The sequence below is a fragment of the Saccostrea cucullata genome, unplaced genomic scaffold (genome assembly GCF_032062105.1).
Source record: "Saccostrea cucullata isolate Sc308-1 unplaced genomic scaffold, CSIRO_AGI_Scuc_v1 ctg13478, whole genome shotgun sequence".
In the NCBI taxonomy this organism is placed as follows: Eukaryota; Metazoa; Mollusca; class Bivalvia; order Ostreida; family Ostreidae; genus Saccostrea; species Saccostrea cuccullata.
In genome coordinates, this window is record NW_026926148.1 from 245 (window position 1) to 24,042 (window position 23,798).

Below are 23,798 nucleotides of genomic sequence, written 5' to 3' on the forward strand. Positions count from 1 at the left end.
TTCAAGGACGATGACTATATAGGATAGGGAAATCAACTAAACACACGAGTGAGGGTACACAAGCAACATATGCTGGAAGAAACTTTTAGATGCACCCCTTGTTCAGATCATTTCGCCGAGTGTGCTAAAGGAAAATTTAAAATTTTCACATTCTACAAAATATGGACATCGGATGAAATCACTCATATTATAATTAGCAAAGAGGACTATTTTATAAGACTTTTTAAAACAAAACTAAATTGCAACTTAATACTGCCATTAACTTTAAATCAAACAAAAATAATAAAAAAAAGAGAACAGGGGAAGAAATTCTTTCCTTTTAAAAGGATATGTTGCTTTGAATAAAAAATATTAACTTGACACGAAAGACATAAGTGTAAATAATATTAGATCTTTTTTTTCCAAAGTTTGAAACACGACAAAAATATATCCGTCCTAGGATTATTTTTTCCTCAATTAGTTTAGAAAGATTTTAATAAAATACCTTTATGTACTTGTATTTTTTTTCATTTGTATTAATTGATACTGCGAGTGTAGGTTTTTACAGTAACAAATGATTATTGAATTATTGGAGCTAATGTTTAACATGTACATTCCTTTCTTTTTAAGATTCCTTCCTATGTTGAATTACAAATAGTTTCACCCTATATAGTAATACACACAACTGTTTTATTCCTTGTCTGAAATCGTCTTTAAAAATTACTTATTATCAAATCAAGTTTAAGATGGTAAATGCAAAATGCATTTTAGCCATGTTCGGTATACACATAAAATTGTAAAAAAAAGAATCATAATTCATATTTTGAGGAAAAGTGGTGGAGAATATAAAACGGATATAGGATATAAAGTATGCTGAGAAATAAACTAATTTAAACGCGATTTTTCTGCAATTGATTTGGACTCTTGTTTTCACCAGGAATATTTTTCGTTTATTAGAAGTTCATAATTGAATAATAAATTTCTGTATTGGTGCACAATATAACTTGGCTCTATGTCCAATGAATAGGCCAAATTCCCATGGTAAACATTTATTTTTACCCTTTCAATAGTGTGAATTCGTATGTATATCCAAATTATACATATTCATCGCAAATATTTAATCATTAAAACTTTTTACTATGAAAAAAAACCTGCTCAATTTTAACATGTTTATCACATTAAAACATATCTTTTTAAAGAAGAACAATGAATAGCAAATTTGTATAATTTTGGTACGAAATTCCCTGGAGGAAATCTGTTGATGATACTGTATGACATTTTCTTCCTATTAAGTCAATTTTAAGTGATTTTTAATAGAAATAGGATAATTTTTTTTGAGTGGGGGGTGGGGGTGGGTGGTTCTCCTCTAACACAAGACAACTGCATTTCTTTCTTTCTTATATCAAATTTTCAATACAATGAATACATACATTTTGTAAGAAAAAAATATCTGGGGCCGTTTTCGGGGAGAAAACTCTCTCATCCCACTGCCTCTCTCATTATAATTATTAAAAGAGATTGCAATCATTTGTAAATGCATCTATTTTTCATTCGAAAATGTAAAATAGATATAGTTATAGAGATAGAGCATGGTACGTTTGTCAGGAAAGGAATTAACGATTCAATACAGCTAAATTCCTAAGATGCTATTTATATACTAGATTAGATTTTTATTCGTGTTCAACAATAGAGCTCTAAGTAAAATCGGAAAAGGAAGAATATAGTTGACAGAAACAAAATTCAATTCATTCACAAAGCCACACAACAATAGTAGAATGGTGGTGAAGTTTCTACTATTAGTTTTCATCCAATACAATTGGAGTCGAGGTCAAAAAGGTCCATGCAGAGATCAGTATGTTCTTAATTTATATAAAACATGTTTTCAATGTCTGTAATGTTGAAAGTTTTTTAATTGATAATCATATTTATTTTCTTAATCTTAAACTTTTTTTTTTACACTTTATAAAGTTTTAAATTAATCTCACAGTTATGAGTTGTTTCAGGATACATGTGATTGGTCTGTTATTTCCACTATACCTTTGATTTTTCTAAAAACTTTTATTTGAAAAAAATAACTTAATTCAATTATGTTCATAACTATACTCTTCAAAAAAAGAAACGCATAGTAGGAGCAATGCCCTGAAAAATGTATGATAGTTTTGCCATACCTTTTATTTTTGTATGGATACGATGTATTCGAGTGAAATGAATGACTTTAAATGCAATTGTTAAATTTACAGCTATTCTACAAGTCTCACAGACAAAAAGAACTAATTTTGCAAAATTTTCCCCAAAATTTTGTTCGCAATTTTCATTTGTTGAATTCCGATGTAATTCCTTCAGGTACAAAGGGGTTATCAAAAGCGGGGGTTCTCGATACTTTGAATCTGGTTTTATCTGAAAAATGACGCTTCCTAAAATTGCTGCATCTGAATGTTGCGTGGCACAAAAAGGAAATTTGGCGACTGGAAGCAGGGGTACCGCAATCTACAATTGCAAAAGGTTTTAATGTTACACACAGACCATATCTAACCTATAAAACATAAACCATTAACATCGAACACCCAATGTTCGCAAAAAATATGGTAGACTACGTGTGACATCAGCAGCACAGCATCACTTCCGAGGATTACGTAAATTGCATGAATGTAACGCAAGGACGTCATCTAAAGCATGAACTATCTCTGAACTGCACAGATCATGTAACAAGACCGTTTTCAGTTGACTACGAATTATTGCAAGAGAATTATTCATGTCATTGTTCCGACCCCACAACACCCCTAATATCGACTTCAAAGATCTCAGATGAAGAGAGTACTGCCGTAGCATCACTGCTGAACATTTTGGTTAACCTACTAGTCCAGAATGTTTATCTGAAAGCCTCTTATAAGTTTAAGAGTGCTAATGCTTTTTAATGAATGTTAGATAGATAACTACCTCCAGGACGTTACAAAAGTTGTTGGTGGTAGTGTAATGATATGGAAAATGGTATTATAAGAAAGTAAGATTGATTTGGTTCGAATTCAATGGACTTTGATGGAAAAAGGTACTCTAACCATGTTCTACCTACACATACCCATTCAATTTTGCAGCATCCTAGAGCTGTATTGCAATCTCACAATATACAGCCACATATGGCTCGTTTGACACACATATTCTTGCAAAGAAACAACAACCTGTTTCAGTCACAGTCATCTAAATCGCTATATTTAATCCAAATTAAGCAGCATTGGACAAAATGGATTGACATGATTTGTCAAAGACAATCCCATCCTCAGACTCTGCAACAGCTGACTAAAGTTCTATATTTTGAGTGGGAGAGTATTCCTATACAGTTTTTATTATACACATTTGCTTCCATTAGATGCCGTTTGTGGCTATCATTTGTGTCTGGGGGGGGGGGTGCATACCAGATATTGATCTTTAATGGTCTTTAAACTGACTATAATTTTAAATTGTTGAGTAATTATGAAATTTAGATAATATTCCTGTTGCTTACCACATTTCTGTTTTGTCAATGCATCATTTTACTAAATAATCTTTATGTTTAATGTGTCACTAAAATTCTACGATGCGTTTCTTTTTTTGAAGAGTATATTAAACATTAAAGAGTAACCTTTTGCTTAAACTTATTATTTTCCAATTAGTAACTTTGGATGCTGTGTCGGAACTAAATGGGATGAATCCCAGGGAAAATGTACAGGTAAGAATGAAATATGTTTCTTGATAAGTCATACATGTACATCTACAATATAGAAAATAAATGTACATACGTGTATTATATTTAATTAGAAGAAAATATTAAAAACATATTAATTGATTACGTTGAAAATCTACAGCAAAGACACTAAAGAATATGAAATATTTTACTATGATTTCATTCCTGTTTTGAACAGATTGTAAGCTTGGCTATCATGGTCCTAATTGTAAATTAGTTTGTGAATATCCGCGCTTCGGTATGCGGTGTATGGCAGTCTGTAATTGCACGAACAGCAGCTGTAACTTCCGGACAGGATGTCCAGAGAATGGTTTGTACGAAAACGTAATCTGTTTAAATGTTACTGGCTTTCAAAACCCCTGTCCGTATGAGAAATCCTCTGTCTTTCTCTGTATCCCACAGCATTTTCACAGTTGTCTATGGTATATCTTTAATATGGTACTGCATATATGTATGCCTGATCTGCATATACGGTAAATCTCATTGTGCCACTGTACGTACCACGTGATACACGTTCATATTAAATCTCCCATACATGTGTTGCATAATATTTGAATTTTAACTTTCCGATTGCACATGTTGTCTGAATTCTGTAAATATGTAGAATGATACAGTCATGTTGTATATGATTAAAGAAAGAAAAGGGAGGAGAAGAGAAAGATATAAATAATATAAAGACTGAGGTTGTTCACCCTTACATACTTTAGTAAGGGCAGTGAATTTTATGAAAAGCCAGTTGGTTTTTCATTCTCAAGTGTATTGTTTGTGTAAACATAATTTTGTGAGTTTGCATGCTTTATGTTTTTTTATAAATAGCATGATACTCAAACAATACATCGGATTCCATAACATACTTATAAATAACAAAATCATTATAAAAAATTATTATTTTTGACTTTGAAAACAACACACATATTTCCTGTAACACGATTTTTATATTTCATCAGTTATTCTTTCTAGAATACCGGGTCTGGAATAAATGTCATTAATGGGTATATTTGTGAAGTAGGTTTATAATAGCATTCAGCTTTTAAAGAGGCAACTATCATAACTTTTCTGTTTTTCTTGATAAAAGAATTTCTACAGCCATAGATGGATGAATTTCTACAGCCATAATTGCTCATTTTCTACGTAAGTGATTCCAAGTTTTTTTCCTATGTTTATCATCCATCCGTCTTACAAAAACTTACATGTACCTACCTATTCGATAAAAACACACAGATAAAAAAAATCACAGACTTAATACTCAGTAATGTAAGGTCTTTTAATGGAATTGATTTTAAGAATTTATTTTTCTCCTTTCTAAATCTATATTCTAGCAAAATAAATGTACTGAATGCTCAAAATGTACCAACTATGAAAAAAAAAATGTAGAGAAATCATTACAGGAAATAACAGAATCAAAAGATTTAATCAATAAAGAGTAATCATAATCGGGTCTGCTTATTTTGTTTTTCTGATATTGGGTGTCAAACACCAATGTGCACTCGGATGCTTAACATAGAAAAGAAATGAAATGACATTTACACCCCCACCCCCTCACGAAAAAATACATTTTCTTATCTGGAATGTTGTCTTATCCGGATAATTGTTCGGGAAAATATCTATTGACAATAAAATATTTATGCATGTTTCTACAAATAAATCATCATAGTGAAAATAATAACAATGGCGTATTATCCTTTTGAGTATTTAATTTTACCTGCATTTCTAATCAGTTTCATGCTTTTTTGAGCTTAGGGATTATATTGATTGCCAAAACTCGATTCTTAGCCCTGTGTGCTTTAATGATGCTATATGTACATGATGTATTTGTAACAGACATATTTAATAAAAAGGAACACATATATGTACTTGGGTAATAAAAAATATTTAAGCAAAAATATTTATATAGTACGCACAGCAAATCTTGAAAATATAAATCTGACTATCTTTTTGAAGTTTTTCATTGACCTAACGAAGTAAACAGATATAGAGGAAAGTAATTCTTAACACATCACTTCAAAAGTAAACGTACATATGTTTTCAGCATATTGTACACCGTGCCTCCAAAGAGATACTTACATGTAAATAGTTCCGCACAGTACCTCGCGACGAGAAAAGAAAAGACAAGGGTTTGTAGAAAACCAATTTTAAATGATGTGTTGGCAGAAATCAACAAATTTGTCAATTAAAGCGCGGTTCGTAAATGAAGCAAATGAATAATTACTCGGGAAATGTAGACTTTATAATGAAAATTAAGTTTGAAAATCTATAGATTATCTGTGGCTAGATCGTACACCACTGTCTCGCCATCAACTGACTGCTATTAATACAGAAACATTCCTTTAATTAATAAAAAAATACAACAGAACAACGGTACCCCAATATTTCAAATCCTTATAAATATAATGTCTAGTCTTTTTTCAACCCACCTCAAAGCAGATATCTTTTTTTAATCATTGCATTGATTTTGCCACTGTTATTAAATGAAAAAAATGCGAACAAGGCGTAAGAGTCAATTATTTTTGTGGAGAAGTGGAGAAGATTGATACTCAGGGAAAGTTTATAATTTTCAGGGTAGAAATGAAGCCAAAAAAAAAACTGTTTCTTCTTTGCATAACTGTACTACAGCTTGGAACAGGTATGTAACAATCCAATATATAAAATATCCTTAAAATCAGTGAAAATTATTCAAAAAATTAGAAGCAGTATATGATATCCCTGAAACCAAAAAAAAAAAAAATGTAAATATGTCAATCGGACACAAATTCTTGGGCTCTTGCATGTATGTTAGTACACGTAATACAACTTGAGAATTTTTATAAGTGTATGAAGTTTGATCAGAATATCTTAAAATAGTTTCTTTAGACTTAAAATCTGAATGAATCATATACATGATGAATTCGCGCCAAATTATGTATAAGTGCATAATCTTACAGAAAATATCTTATATCGTTTCTTTAAAACTAAGCAAAATGCAAATAAAAAATAAGTGAGGTCAAGGTCACAGAGATTGCGAGATAAAAAAAGTACTTGGACTAATTTTAACGGGAACCGTTTCAGATGTTCCAAAAATGCTCCTCAACTCCCATTTTTGCCTTATTCCCTTAAACTCTATCTAAATAAGACTAACTTTATGCAATTTAGAATTGAAAAACTTTTTTGATGAAGCATACCAAGTATTTTGTTCAATTTAGCATTACGAAATTGCATATATACTGACTATACCATCTTATTATGACTATTAATGTATTTTGAAATTATAAATATCGAAGCATTTAATGAGGTGTTCAAAAGTAATTAAAAACATGCATGATGATCGTACCTTTGTAGGATCCCATTATGTCTAGCTCTGCTCTAAATTTCATCCTGTTTTGACGAAAACCAAGAGAATGTACACAACATGCCTTCAAACCCTAAAAAGGTTTTAACTCCATTGGAGGGACAGTTTTCTAGAACACGCGCGGAACAAAAAAGTACCGTAGAAAAAATAAGAAGAAAAAAAGAATAATAATAATAAGAAACATAGTACAATCAATGTGTTCCGAAACTTCCTTTGGGGAACATAATAATTATACAGTTCTCTCTAAAATATATCAACATATTAAGTGTGATAAAATACAATTTGTATATTGAATGGTTTCTTTGAAACTAATCACAACAAAGGCAAAATAAAATTTTGATGCAGTTGAATAGATTACTTTAGCATGCATAAGCATATAAAGATACAATTTAAAAAACATGATTGGATTTTTAAAAACTGAACTAAACTAAAAAAATACTGAGGCAAAACATTTGCTTACATCAGAATGAAAGAAACGTATGATGTTTGATTGCAATTTTTAAAATGTTTTCTCAATCTTATATCAAAACAAAACAAAATTAATTATATTCAAATTAACAGCAAAGTCTTCTAAATATTGTCAAATTAATATTACATGTAATTTATCGTTTAAAAAGAAATGAAGATCATATTGATATAAATGCGCAAATTCATGAAAACATGTTTTGGTATAAATGGAATTCCATTATTTACGGAACTGGATACAAGAGATTGTTTTATCATTATTCAACTTAGGGATTTTATTTGAAACGGAACAGGAAGAAAAGGGTTGGATTGGCACACGTTTCATTCATTCACAAAGTCACCGACAACGATAGAAAATGTTTGTAGAATTTCTGCTGTTTGTTTTCATCCAACACAATTGGAGTCGAGCTCAAGAAGGTCCATGCAGAGATCAGTATGGTTTTGTTGTATATAATGTCATATTTAAGGATCATGTGGCAATAATTATTGTTGTTTATATTGCTTTTTTCATGTCATTCTGCCTACACTTATCAATTCTATTATCTTTGAGAGATTAAAATCATTTTTTGTCATTTATTTACATGTTATTTATAGATTGTCATTTACATCTTAAGGATAAGATATCTATAATTTAAGACAAATATTCTATAATCACTTTGAATCAAAATTGTGAAATATTGGTAAAAGTATTTTTCCCCATTTAATTAGTAATAAGGGATGTTGTTCCGGGACCATATGGAATGAAACACTCGGTAAATGCACAGGTAAGATTTATAAAAAATCCTGATACAGTGTACATGTATAATAATCAAGTTAGAAGACCTAATTCTGCATCTGTGAATTGTGAATTCATATTCGATTTTAATAAGTATACGATACGTTGATATCATTTTTCTTTTGGTCGTGTATCATCTTTATTCTTTATAAGATATATTAATCACAAATATCTGTTAATTTGTTTACTAAGACATTGAGCACTGTTCAAGCATATACATACTCATCTTTCTATCTTTTGAATTTTATTTGGTATTTTGCAAAGTTTAAAAGAATCATGTCATTAAAGGTTGTAAAAATGGCCGGGTTCATTATGGATTAACTGCATTTTAACACAAAAGAAAGAAAAAAATCGTCAAAAACACAATTTTGCTGTCAATATGGCATATTTTAATATTAGTGTTTAGGTCACAGAAACTTGACTGTAATTGTCATAATTTATGAAACTCTGAAAGTAGGCTTCTTTCTGGATGCAGTACACACAGAAAATGTTTTTTACGTCTAATGCATGAAATAGTTTCGAAATAAAATTACATCATTTGAATAATCGTAATTGTTTGCAGAATCTTGTTTATATTCTAAGGAACTCGTTTGTAATAATCCTTTAGAAAAAAGTGATCAAATGCGAAATCAAGTAACAGATCTAGATGGGTTTATGGTGGTTTCAACGTCCTCCTTTGCATTTGAGAGAGAGAGAGAGAGAGAAAGAGAGAGAGAGGAATATTTTATGTGTTTTTACAAATTTAAGATACTGATAAATGTCTCTTGCATCATAACTTATTATTTTCATGTGTGAATATGTTTCAAACTATCCGTTCTGGAATACCGATCCCAATGAGTTTTCATAATATTTAAAAATAAGTTCTATAATGGTAGCTAAATATCATACAGTACGTTTCAAAGTACAGAAGTATGAGTTCCAAAACATGTATACAAATGATCAACATCTCAACTTTTATAATTCAGTTAAACTGTCTTGTGAATTTTTTTTTTTTGAAAAGTAGATCGAATGTCAAGGTCAAGGGACTTGCAATACTGGTATTTTTTCATGATTTTTACTTCAATAAGTGCACATTCTGAATTACATGCATACAGACTTACCTATTCAATGACACAGTATTCTGTATTTTGTATACTTTTTGTAAAATTGATCAAAGTTTAAGAACAAGGGTCTAAAGTCAGTTACCATGGCAATGGACTAATGCCATATTGCAATGCCATGTATGTGTAAAATTTGAGGTTCAAATCTCTTACAGTTCTTGGGATATAAGATATGACAGCTAGATAGACGGATAGATAGTCAAATAGACGGCGGGTAAAATGCTCCAAAAGTGCCCCTCTGCTCTGCAGACGACACATTCATGAGTTTCACAAAAAGAAGTCTCACAAAAAGAAGTCTCACAAAACTAATATTTAAAAATTTCTCGATATCTGCTGTGTAAATTTTATATGTTTAAGAGGTATAGATTATAGATGAGGTTTCACATGATGAAATTCTGCGAGTTGTTTTCAAAACGCGACTGAAAGTCTGCTTAAATTTAGTGACCTTTCAAAATCTTACAGTGACCATGCATTTGCTGAATACAATAGGTTCATCCTGTGTTTTTATCTTCTTCCACGCTTAAATCTTTTTTTTTTTGGTCATAATTTCTAATTTTGATGTCACAAACAGAATATTTTCTTTTTTTACTCTTACTCATGATTAGACACTATTCAATCAGTGCTGAGTTGGTTCACTAAAACATAGCAAATGTTTGTATTGTGCTTGTAAGTTATCTTATTCAGATTGTAATCCTGGATACACTGTACCAGATTGCAGACTTTCCTGTGAATATCAAGATCATGCAAACATAGAGAGTTACTGTCAGATTTACTCTCAGACTTTTTGGTTTACTGACGATGATCAATCGATTTGCTTACGTGATAATTTTATGCGTAAACGCCTTCGGCAGATTGCTTTCTTTTTTCTAGAATTGTATTAAATACCTTTTTATGAAAATGCTTTGTGATCCCGTAAACATATGGAACTTTAAACATAAGAAAAAACTTAAGGCACATCATTTTGAGAGAGAGAGAGAGAGAGAGAGAGAGAGAGAGAGAGAGAGAGATTCTAATATAATGTAGGGATATTTTTTTATTTTGAAAGAATACAAACATTTACTATACAATATGTTTGTATTATCCAATGAACACAACAACTGTTCAAGGTGTTATAAAATCACAGTAATTAATACGATGATGACACGTACAGTTTTGTATACTTTCCAGATTGCTCTCCGGGGTACCATGGAAAAAATTGTTCTGAATCGTGTGAATTTCCAAGATACGGTATATTGTGTATGAATACGTGTGGATGTGACAACTAGAGCTGTAATTTTATGACGGGATGTACAACAAAAGGTGTGTATTCATCATATCCACTAGGGATGGTGACATAACTAGCATGTTTAAGCTGATCCATAAATTATAAATTTAGATTCATCCTGCAACAGAGGATGTATTTACTATAAATTTGAGAAATTTTATATCATGAACGTTTACATGTAAATTACACTACATCTAATATGTTCATACTTCGATGATCCTAAATTAAAATTACTGTTATAAATCATTGAAGCAAGAGACCGGTGTGTAAAGATCGACTTGAGTAACATTTTTGACCAGCATAGTCGGTGTTGAACACATTAACAGTTAAACCATAAAAACACGAAGTAGACCTAGCTTTTAGTAAACCAATACCTATAGGGTTTCCACTTTTTTAAAATCAGGAGGTATAGTTTTATATGAGACTGCTGTGTAAACTTATAAATAACTGTATAAACATATACAGTATACACCCTCATCTATTTAATGCTGTTAGAATGGAATACGCCCAAGAATTAAATACTGTAATAGCACAAATATTCGTGGGGGATTAAATTTCATTTATTTCGTTCTTAACACAATTCCACGAAATTAAATCCAAAACAAATTTTTTTATTACTATGTATTGAATAGGGTTAGTGTAAAAACAACAAATTAAATGCACACGAAACTATTTTTTATGACAAAAACAACAAAATTTTATGCCTACAAAAAACTTGTGCTTCTTCAGTAAATGTACAATTTTTTTTCTGAAATCCAATTATGAAAACACATTCAATTCATTTTATTTGATAAAGATACGAAACGTCTTTATTATTTATATATTCCATTGTTTGTTTTTTTTTTAATATTTATATGACAAGAGAATGAAAGATTAATTTATTCCGTGGACGTAAGATGATTTTGAAAAATTAAGATTTTTAATCGTGTTTATCGTATTATAAAAACATGATTTAACAGTACTTACAACATGTTTGATTTGGAAATTTACACTAGCATTTTTACTAGTTTTTTTCAGGTGTTGACTCACTTTCCTTATACTTTACCTACTGTCAATCAATTGATTTTAACCATAATCTTTTCCTAATGTTTTATTGACTGCAATAATGAAAGACTGTAAAATCCCTTTATTGGAGACCTTTTGGTGTTTTCTTCAGGTGAACAGCTGTTTACACATACAGATAGTATTTTCCATTTTCATCTGTAATATCTGCACTACACTGTAATAAATCTTTTATGAAAACCAGCTTTGTTCTTATGATGATAGCTGCTCTCTTGAAGGTAAACAAAACTACAAAAGGAAAATTGTCGATCGCAATACAACATTAACAATGCTTACGTATGACTCTGTATCAAACTTAAGTGAAGAATTCGAAAGCACTCTCTGGGATTTTTGCTTCCTAGTGCAGTCACCAGCTGTCAAAGACAGTCCAACAACATTCCAGCATTTTGAGAAACGAGTTCCAAAAACAGTAGTCAGGGACTAAATTCTGAGACTTATTAAAATGGTTTTGGCAGATGCTCTATGTGTATACACAATATATTCTACGCCATAGTGTAGTACCGTATGTTACCTTTCCCTTTGGTGATACTAATATGACCATGCCTGTAATTTATGTTTTGTTTTGCAAGAATATGATAGAGGAAAGATAGAGAAAAAATGTAATGTTTCTGATTACCTTACGCTGACTGCAGCTCATGATTACGTCATTTTCCAGTATTTTGAGACCTTTCTGGACATAAGATTTATCCCAAAGCTGACATGTCACGCAAGCCAATGCAAGTTTTTTTTATGTTATTAGATTTCAGAGTTCCATTTTTGTTGTTTTTGCATAATAAAATCTATTCAGTTCCCTTACATAGAAAAAGTAACAATAGTATACAATGATGAAAAATATAAGAAGTCCTTCTTGGCAGACAAGCAAGTGCTAAGGATAGTTTGAATGAAACATGGAGACAACTAAAATCAACGAAAATCAAATCAAAACCAAACGTTCATAAAACAATACAATATACATGTAGGACCAAAGCAAATACGGACCTCCAAAATATATTAGAGGTGGGATATATATATTAGAATATATAAAAAATATATATATAAGAGGTGGGATCAGGTGCCATGGAGGAGTGAGCATCTCCTGTCGATCGGTTACACCCACCGTGTGCTCATTTACACAATCATGAAAAAAAATACGTTGTCAGTTTAATGTACAAATAATGGACTAACAATTGGTATGAGAAACACCAGTCAGCGTTTGACTCTATGATAAATTGTATATGCTGACAAATTAATTGTATCGAAATCATCACTTAAAACAAAATTTTTGATGTTGATGTTTCATCAACTTGAGTGTCAGTATCTACCCTTGCTTTAGAAATTGTTCAAACTTTGAGCATAGACTTGAGTATCAATCAATTAAGATATATAAACCCATCTTGTAGGTGGTGAAGGTACTGTATACAGTTATTTTTGACATGTTTAATTTTCGGCCTTTTAATCATACTGACAATTTTGCAACGTTTTAGATTCGACCAGCCTTAGTTTTATTGAAGAAATAATATTTTTATGCTTGATCTTAAATTTATTTTATTGATTTCGCCGCTTTTATATTCGCCAAAATGAGAGAGGGTGAAAGGTGCGAAAATAAAACGGGAAAACAATTTTCCGGTATATAGTAATCAGAGCATAAGTAAGACAAGAATATGATTGCAAAGTTAATGTCATTACATTTATAATAGAGTTTAATTGATAGATTACATGTATCAATAATTGATAGATTACATGTATCAATAACACCTTTTAAATGAAATATCCAAATATTGAACAGATGTGTCAGACTCTGTGGTATATGTTATCACGGGCTAACCTTATCGTATCGACATTATTGACAATATGTCATCGATATATCTAAATATCGTGTGAAGCCAACAACAAGTCTTTTCTTCTTTTCATGTTAGTATTTGGAAAAATTCTACTAAATTTTGATAAAAAATAGGTCTGCTTATAACGGATAGGGGGTTAACCAGGAGAAATTCTGAGCTGAAAAAAAAATTTCTTTTGCAAAGCAATCAAGGGTGGTAGCGAATTAAATATATGATTTTATGATGTAGCGATATGCTTTTAATATCCAGATCATTTTGATGATAAATGCTGCCAATAAACTGGATAAAACATATCAATGTAATTACATTTTGTTTAAGATCTATTTTAAAATAATGGCTTATTTCCGTCAAAATGGGTAGAAAAAACACCCATCCTATTCTGAAAGTGTTCGGTCTAGTGTTTCAGAATGTGGATTTTATTTGTAGGAAAATGGATATACCATAAATGGCTTCGTAGACAGGAAATTAAGTATATAATATAAAGAACATTAAATTACATTTATTTTTGTTCCTCTTCTGTTTTTTAAAATTGTTGGGTACCTATAGGTTTATTCACTGACACTGCCCTTTTCAATATCTATTTCTACAAAATAAACAACTTCATCTTGAAAATGCACTGTAAGTTGCTTTAAAAAAAATTACGGTCTACAAAAACACAGAAAGGCAATGTGCCTGTCAAAGGAACTGGTTTCATTGTCATCGGGTCGAACTTTAACACGTATGTTGTGGGTTTTAATATTGTCTGTATGTCCGTATCCTATTCTCGTTGTAATTCACATTTTGTAGAATTTAATCCATATATTTTTTTTGCAGTGAAAATAATGTTTGACATATTTAATATTAAGACGTAAACACCATAATCTTCCGACTTGGTTGTTATGCTGCATTCTTAATGTGTACTTAGAGCAGGAAGAAAGGGATGGGATAATTTCATTACGTTCGAAAATGACAAAATATAGACATGAACTCTTTAGTAGAGGTTATTCTTTTAATCTGTGTTCAAATTTGTTCGAAGTTAGCACAGAAAGGACCTTGTGAAGATGGGTGTGTATACAATAGAATTTAAAATCAATAATCTCAATTCATTACCAATTAAATTTTCCTCGTTATTTTTCATTCTTTGAAATAATGTTTGTAACGGTAACCTCGTGAAAAGCGTTCTCAATTATTTATAATTACGATACATCTACTTCCATTGAAGTTACAATGGATGCTGTTCAGGGACTATGTGGAACAACTTACTGTACAAGTGCACAGGTACAATATATTTTTTTTTTCAAAAAGATCGTTAACAACTTGCAGAACAAAAAATGAAAAATATAAATTAAGTTAATCATATACATAGCCATTTGCAAATTCTTTTGTTTTGTCTTTCATAGATTGCTTCTCTTACTGAATTTCATAAATGGGTTTTAACGGGATTTTTTCCAAACCTATGCGATCTTTTGCGCTTACAGATGTAAAATTGTAAAGTTATTGAATTGTTCAGAGTATACTTGGTGTATTAGCCCTTATCTGTGAAAAAGCTGCTGTGTAATTATGCGAGCAAGACGTATCGTAAATTAAATTAATGATAATTCTAATGCGTTTAATAAAATGCTACAATAATCAGATTATGCAAAAAATGCTAATAACAAGAAAGAATACCGCAGTAATGATATAAGTCGTCCATTCACTAAGTCAAATTTCAAAATGAAGACATTATTGTTGTAGAGGACAAAACACAAAATAAATCAAAGACTTTGTACTTGAGAATGCTGGAATAAACAAAGGTTATAAGTTTGAACAGCTAATTGTTAGGCTCCTATGCTTCGTATTTGAATTTTTTTTGTTTACTTTCATCTGAGCTATCTATATTTAGTACCCCTTAATCTTTCCCTTTGAGTTTTAGCTATTTTCATCTTAATCTTTTGCCATTATGTTTGAATAATTTGTACCAGGGCTTTCAGATTTCACGGGTATGATCCTCGAAACAAGAAATTTCTTCGGATACCAGTGATTTTAATCTCCTAACATAGACCTTGACTTGTATTTGTGGGAAAGATTACCTTTGATATAAGTTGTAATACGGGGTATCCTTTTTACAAACACATCTGTTTTCTCATAAACTATCCTCAGCTGCTATTAAAAAAAATTTAAGAATACTTCCTCGCATAAAATCAATCTGAGTTCCAACATACAATTGAATAAATTTAATAAGTTTAATTTTGTTGTTTCTTTGTTGCAGTGATTTAAAGATATTCTGACTTTTAGCGTTGATTTTCCCTCTGAAAGTATTCCAAAAAAGCACGAGTGTGTCAACAAGTTTCTTTATTTTTAAGACTTTAAATCGCTGCCAAAATTTTCTAAACTTTATAATTGGCAAAGGTCTGATAGACTTACTCTGCATTCAAATCTAATATTGCAGCGAAGGCTTTAGCTTTGAATGGCATATTTTAATGCTCGCAAACACCTTGATACATGTTATTTCTATCTTTAGTATGCCCTCCTGGATATTATGGATATAACTGCTCTGAGTTGTGTGAATATCCAAGATATGGTATGTTGTGTATGAACAAGTGTAGCTGTGACAACAGTCGCTGTGATGTAATGACAGGATGCTCGAGTATTGGTTTGTAGTCATCGTATTCTTTGGTTCATGCATGGTATTCTTTGTTTCTAATTAAAAGGTTAAATGTGTGTTTCTGTTATCTAATTGTGAGTAAGTCAGCGATTTCAAAATTATGTTTATGAATTAATACATATATAAGTTATTGATATCAATATCTGGAATAAAACAATAAATAATGTAATATCTTTATAGCATTATAAAACAATTGGTCAACACTAGACATAACATAGTACATTTTCTCTCTGTGTCTCTTATGAATACATTGTGTGTGACTGTACAAACTTCTCACATTAAAAAAAAAAAATCATCAATTAAATTAAAAAAAAGGAAATATCCTTCAAATCACTTTTTATGATACTCAAGAGTCATGTTGATCAGGTGATTTATTTTTGCCTGAGTAAAGCCTTCGGGGTCTTTGCAAATTGCCATTTGACCAAACTGATTGATTACATGAAAAACAATTCTTCTTTAAATATAATCAAATGTATTTACATGTAACATTCTGTATGACTATGCTATAAGCATTAAAACTTTCTTGAAAATAGGCTCTCAAATGAAAGTGATGAAACAATTATAAAACGAAAAAAGGAATTATGAATGTTGGGTTTGTTTTGTTTTTTCCTCAAGTCAACTCATACAAGGAAACCACAGGAAGAGGAGAGGACACATCCTAGATGGAAACATTAAAAAAATGGAAAGATTCATAAATGGAAACTCTTTACAAACATTGAAAACCCATTTTCTGATACTTCCGTATACATAAACAAGTAATTATCCCCACACACTTCCTGTGTTTGTTGCTATTGCTTATCCTATTGATGTTATCAAAGTACGTGTTCCGCACTTAAATTAATATTTTTCTATGAATAGAATTACAATACATCGTAGTTTTAAAATATAAACTGATTAAACCTTATTATATCAGAAAGGAAACAATTTTTTTTATATACAGAAAGGTTTAAAATGAAACTAATAAAAACTCACAAATAAGGAAGCTGTTTGTTTGCTGTATTTCTCGTAGGTTAATATTGTAAAAGGTTTAATTAGAATATGCAATTTTACTGTAGATATTACCAATTAACCTAAACATGCATTTGAAACACCTGCATGTTCTCACACTAGTCCTGTGCAGATATTTAAAAAATGACATACATCATGTAATAGAAACTCAACAACATACAGGGACCTCGTTTATTTTTTTTTTATTGTAATCAATTAACTATACATAATTACATTTGCATACACATTAAAGAAAACGAAAGAAAGATGAACAGTGCAGGTTTAGGCTGTAAAATAAAGCAATTTTAGTTGTTAAAAAACAAACGGGGCGATTAAAAATCTAATTTGTTTGATAAAAGTTGAAAAACACATTTTCAACATAAAAAAAAAATTCTTTTTTTTTAATCCTTTGAATATACCCAGAAATAGCATATGCTTAACACACTTACAAGGATTCTTTTATATTACTAATATTTCAGATAATGCAAGGTTAGATCTCCTAGACGCTTGTTTCTTTTTGTTCTTTCGTACATGTAATATAAAGTAATCTATGACCAGAACATATCGTTTTGACATGGAAAATACTCAGATATCAGACCCTTGCATTTTTTGAAAGATAATCTTCTCACAAACTTTATTTTTTCTTAATTTACCGTTACCTTAATTAAAGACTGACAATGATAACTAAAATACTGTTGGTAGTATTTGTATTGCAAAGAGAGACATTTAACACGAAAGAACTTTTTACACATATTTTATTATGAATTAACAGCATACTTTTGGTGTTGGCGTTAAAGTATTATTCATGAGGGTTATTCAACATATCGAACGTACTTGACCGCTCACTAAAACTCCTTATCCCCTAATACAGATGTTGGCGATAGCTCCCCCTGTTTAATAGGCCTATCCACTTAACGCAGTTTTTAAAAATATATTTTTAAACAATTTCCTAACAAAAATACTATAGTTAACTTTAGTTTACCATAGTTAACTATGGCAAATGAAAGTGTCAAAATTATCACTTTTATAATAGTAAATCAGACATGCATACATTCTTTTTTTCTTACAGGTGTCTGATAGGCCATATTTCAAGATATATGGACAAAAATTTGTGGTTGAATTTCTTTTTAATCATATAAGGAAGAGATTTTGTATCCTAGAGCAAAAGATCAAAGTTTCAGAAAAATTGAATTTGAGGGAAAAAATTGTTTATTTCCCTTGCAGCAGAGATATGCATCAAACTATTAAGTATGTAACAACATTTAAAATTTGGAACAAAAATGTTGAAATATGTTACCCAATTAACTCTCCATAATTTAATTACTATGAACATCATTGATCAATTTCTTGAAGCATTATACTTCATGTAAGTCATTGTTCATTATGCGCAACACCAGTTGCAACAGCAAGCATAAACATTTTCCACTCCTTCTAAGATACGATAGAACCACGTCTTTATCCAAAAATGGTATCCTTGATGACGTCGTCACTATTATTTGTGAGATGAACATAAGATTGGACATTTATGGCGTTTACTTTTTCGTCAAGCTGTCTCTGCTAGCAAAATAGCGCATAAATATATCCTTTTTAAGTTAGTAGCACCGTAGCTCTTCAGTCGATCCTCACATTTTTTTTTCAGACAAACAAGATACAAATCTGCAGCTGATTTGTACCTTAGAACTTAAAAGACAGGAATCACGAAACAGTTATTTATTACTTACTTAAAGCCTTATATTTAATCTTGTCTTCTCAGATCAGTACTAAGTCAGTTATATACTAGACATTATTGACCCCCCCTCAACCTCCCCCCCCCCGCCACACACACCACCAGTTAAAAATAATATTTTATTTTCAAAACGTTTTTCTGATTATTTTATATATCATTATGTTCAAAATTAAAAAAAAAAAAAAAAACAAGATCATTCAGAGAATTTGCGTCCCCCGTGTAGGGAAAAAGTAAACCATGCGCAGTTCAGCGGTGGGGGTGGGAGGAAGGGGTCGGATCCCCATGATAAAATTTGTAGAATTATTAAATGCATACATGCATACTGAAGAAAATAAAATATGCCAATATTGATATAAAGATTTGATTGCTTATTTTTATTATGTGTATAGAAGATTATTTTTATATGGAATATTTATCACACTGTGATGATAATTTTATGAGTTTGTACAAGCCAGATCTCATACATTTTTCATTTCACATGCTGAATACTATCATTTTGTTAAAAAAAGGATTTCGAATTAAAAAAACAAGTAAAATGGATCAACCGAGATTCGAACCTGGAACCTCTCACACATGAAGCGAGGCCACTAGGCCACGAAACCGCTTTAAGTTGGCGTAAATTATGTGCAAAAATGAAGTCACATACTTAATATATATTCACGTTCGATATTGTCAAAATTTTATACAATGCACGGTGTCTACTTTAACCTTTATTAAACAGTTCTTATAGATGTAAGAATATAAAGTCCGCCAAGAATCTGTTTTATACGTAATAACTCTCCCTAAGCCCCTGTGCTAAAAAAGCGACATGTATTAAGATAAATACTAATAAAACAAACGGGGGACACTTTGAGGGATGAAAGAGGTCCTAGGGAGTTTTGGTATAAAATAAACATTGCAAAAGCTAAAAATCGTCTTTAATATCGCCCGGAAAGGATAGTGTTACACACAAACATAATTTATAATTTTTGGCCTTGAACTTTGACCTTTTGTCTTCAAATCAATAGGGGTCTTCTTTAGTCCATAGGGAGTTGCTATGCAAAATTTCATTGCGAAAGCTCAAGTGGTTATTTCTTGAGGAAACAAAAGCGTTACAAACAGACAGAAAAACGGACTGACAGCTAGACAGACGGACGGACGGAAGGACCCAAATTAATAACCCCCAATTTTCAAGCGGGGAACAAAAAACAAGGAAATGTTTAATTGATAAATAAATACAATGTTAACTGATGCGTCACAATTTCATAGAAAAATATAAAGATAATATTTTTTTGAGAAATTTTTTTTTATTATTTTCTCTGTTTGTTTTTTTTTTCTTTTTGTTTGTACTAATTTAAGAATCAGAAACAAAATTAGAGATTGTGCTGTTGCAAGCAATAGCGTATGTCCCCCAAAACGTTTTCCATATTTCCATGGCATTCATTGATAATTTGAAAAATTTAAATGCAAACCGTGCAACTACATCTACTAATCTTTAATATAACGAAGTTTCATGACGATTGTTCAAGGGAACAAAAAGAACACTCCCAGACAAAATGATAACAATATGTCGCCCGACTTTTGGACAGAAGACATGAAATTCATCAGTTTTTGCACCTTTCCATGGTAACGGTAGCCATTCTAAAGCTGAACGTCCTCACTGGAAAACTACAAATACTGATCATCTTTTAAGGAAAGTTTCAGGAAACCATCTCCGAGAAACAGGCTGGAGAAAATTTTTATGCGTATGATGGCAATATTTCGCCCCAAACTTCGTTAAGGGTGACATAATTTCACCGTAAGCGGCATTTGATACTTGCATAACATGATAAATCAGACAGTATAGTGTCTGCAGGGGTTCCTTTGGAAGTTTAAACAATAAAAACATATTTCTTCTTCTAGTGAAAAATTGTTGCAAAGTGATTAATAAACATCATGTGACCATTGAAATTTCTCTGATGGCGGAAGTCCACACAAAATTTTAGCCCGACTGGTACTTTGGTCTCCGAAAGGTAAAATGGTGAGGAACAACTGCGCAGCACTGTTAAGGCCTACTATGAGATATCAACGGAAAATAGACGTGCAAAAAAGGGGACCTTTTTAAAACGGAATTTATTCTAATTAAGCTCATTTATTATCACAGAACACAATTACTTATTGAAATAGCATAGTATAACCCACTCTGTACTGTATGAAGTTTGGTCCCATCGATGGACAGTCACGTGATGAATGCATAGTTCGTGTACTGAATGTAGGTCATGAACAAATTTCAATATCGCAAGGGCATACCCTGGTTGAAATTAAAAATTCAAGCTATTAATTGTTTCTGCATACTTTGTACCTTCTGAAAAGTGCTGCTGCTTTGAATAGAATTCGCGTTTTAATAGTTAAATTTTCAGGCAAATAAGCAAATATCGAAATATGTTTGACTTTTACCAAATATTTTGTGTACTTATTAAATCACGCCCGCGAGTTAAAGAAAGTAGCAGCACTTTTCAAGTTAAGGAAAATATCCTTTATCTATATTCAAAAAATGGTTAAGATCTATTAAGTGAATGCCCTTGCGAAAGTACGATTTTGTGAGGCATCTCGATGTAAAATATATGTAACCTGTACATAAAAACACGACATAATTAATAAAATACATTCTCTTGACAGCTAATTAATAACACAATAAACAATGATATGCATTGGTATTAATCGACTATTTAAAACCTGTAAATAATATTCCGTTTTACAATAAAACGCGTTTTTCATCGTTAAAAATTTCATTTGCCTTCTCACAGTACATGAAATACGTCATTTTTACCAAAATGACGTCATGATTGACAAATTCATCGAGATCAGTGCTTTGTCTATAACTAACTACATGGGATTTAATTTGCAAGTTTTTTAAACGCATTGATAAGAATTATTGTTGTTTATTATGCTAATAAAGTTAAAAATTGCAAACTTTTTCATTTTCAGGTATAATGAAAAATACATAAAAGGCATATTTTTGTGTGACGTCACAGTTAACTTTTCCCGTATAAATTAGGCCCCGCCCCCTTATTCAAGCCTTAACAATGCTGTGTGCAGAGAATCTGGAGAAAGTGGCCAAATGCGTTCCTCTTTCATCTAGGAATAACCATAATATTCCCCAGCTTGTAGAAGACCTCTATAGCTAGTATCCAGTCATTTTCTATGACTGGAGCACCTTTCTAAAGCAGTACTTCAATACCTAATCTCAAGCAGTATCATCATTTTCGGTATGCATTATACTGTTGATCACTAAATTTTCGCGACACCTTACTTTCGCGAGATAGTCATTGACTCTTGATTAGCGAGACAAAATTTTCGCGAATTATGGCTATTGCTTTATACAATCTTACGAAATATTATTATACGCGAGAATTAAATTTTCGCAATCACACTTTCTCGCATAATTACGCGAAAATAAAGTTTTCGCGAATAAAAAGTGATTTACAGTATATAGCCTCTTCTTAAAAGTAATCAATTAATGATATGTTGGTTTATCACAGAACGAAAGCTTTTGCTACAATACGTGCACAAAAGATCATTTATAAAATGTTCAAATTATATTATTTTAGGGCTTTTTTTCATTCTATTTATTATTGGGTCAGAATTTCATGACTTAATAGAGCCAGAGATTTTACCACCAATGAAGTAAGCATGTAAAGATATACTTCAATCTGAAAAATATATAAATTTATTAAAATTCTTTATTTATATTATGTTCGTTAATCTTTTTTATTTGGGTGTTTGTTTGTCGAAAATTCTCTCATTTTCATATTCTTGTATAATTTATCACTCATCATTTATTAGAAAAAGATAAGAAAATCCTCTATGTTGTCAAATTAAAACAAAATTATATGTACATGTATTTAAAAATAAAACATGCCGACTAGCTGTCAATCCCCCCCCCCCCCCCCCGAACACTTAAGATTGTGCCTAAGGGTCAAGTCATCACGATTCGATGCATCTGATCATCGCCTATCTTATATCGGAAACAAAGGAGTCCCACTTATAATTAAGTTCCTTCAGTATCAGTTTATGATAAATAATTATGTCTCCCGCTTTGAAAGAGATGACCTCAAAAAATTGTGAGTAAAAAAATTGTATGACTTTTTTTTATTGTGTTTGTGTGCTTGTGAGATTTTGTTCATGGTTACAATTGTTAATCTTGCTTTTGATGTGGATGGGAAGGAACCGAAGATGGTGGCTGGGTATAGTAAGTATAACGAAAAGTAATTTGTATTTCAACTTACCAGTTTGAGCATCAATGTTATATAAGATCTAACCTGATGAAGACATGTAATTATGTAATTATAAGCTTAACAGTCTAAAGAGAACGTACACTGCCACGCCACTGAGCTCAATTTTCTGATGACGCATAAGTCTTTTTTTATAACAGACAATGTGCAAGGGACCATGTAGAAAACTTTGATGGATGATCACTGAACGTTACATAACATTCTAAGGATAGCTATTTGGTTACCATTTTAATGATATTACAGATTTTAAAGACTATATATAAAAATGAATGTGTGTAATCAATTTATATAAAATAAGTAAAATGAAATTTAGTTTTATAGAAGCTATCCGCAAAACTGACACAGAGGATTACGAATTAATCCATTTCTATAAAAAGACCCTGTTTATGTACATATAACATATCGAATACTTCATATCACTATTTCTTCTGTTCTTTTATACTTTTAATAAAATATTCTTATAAATAAGCTTTTCTGCATTATGAACAGCCCTTGTATTTTTAATCAAATTCTACATTGAATATGTAATGAAGTGAATTTAGAAGTGGACTAAAAAAATCAGCAAATAATTGCTCAGAGGCTAGAATCACAAGCTGGAAAAATTAATTTCTATTTCAAAGCAATCAGGCATGGTCAAATTTTCAATTACAGGTTTAATGATGCAGTGATAGTTATATCATATCTAGTGCTCGCTTTCCTAA

At 31.0% G+C, this 23,798-nt stretch overlaps 1 protein-coding gene across 1 annotated transcript; it reads left to right on the forward strand.

Annotated features, from left to right (window-relative positions):
• Positions 1–1,698: 1,698 nt before the first annotated feature.
• On the forward strand, positions 1,699–4,404 carry LOC134270938 (multiple epidermal growth factor-like domains protein 6). Its single transcript, XM_062753209.1, has 4 exons — positions 1,699–1,831; positions 3,627–3,682; positions 3,876–4,135; positions 4,333–4,404. Exons 1-4 carry the CDS (start codon positions 1,755–1,757, stop codon positions 4,402–4,404), a joined length of 465 nt encoding a protein of 154 aa, XP_062609193.1. The 5' UTR covers positions 1,699–1,754.
• Positions 4,405–23,798: the final 19,394 nt, after the last annotated feature.

Bases quoted from the DNA above. Each gene is read 5' to 3' on its own strand.
- LOC134270938 (XM_062753209.1), top strand. From the start codon at position 1,755: ATGGTGGTGAAGTTTCTACTATTAGTTTTCATCCAATACAATTGGAGT. The intron at 3,683-3,875 runs GTAAGAATGAAA...TGTTTTGAACAG, and splicing joins ATCCCAGGGAAAATGTACAG to ATTGTAAGCTTGGCTATCAT. The intron at 4,136-4,332 runs GTACTGCATATA...ATATGATTAAAG, and splicing joins TATGGTATATCTTTAATATG to AAAGAAAAGGGAGGAGAAGA.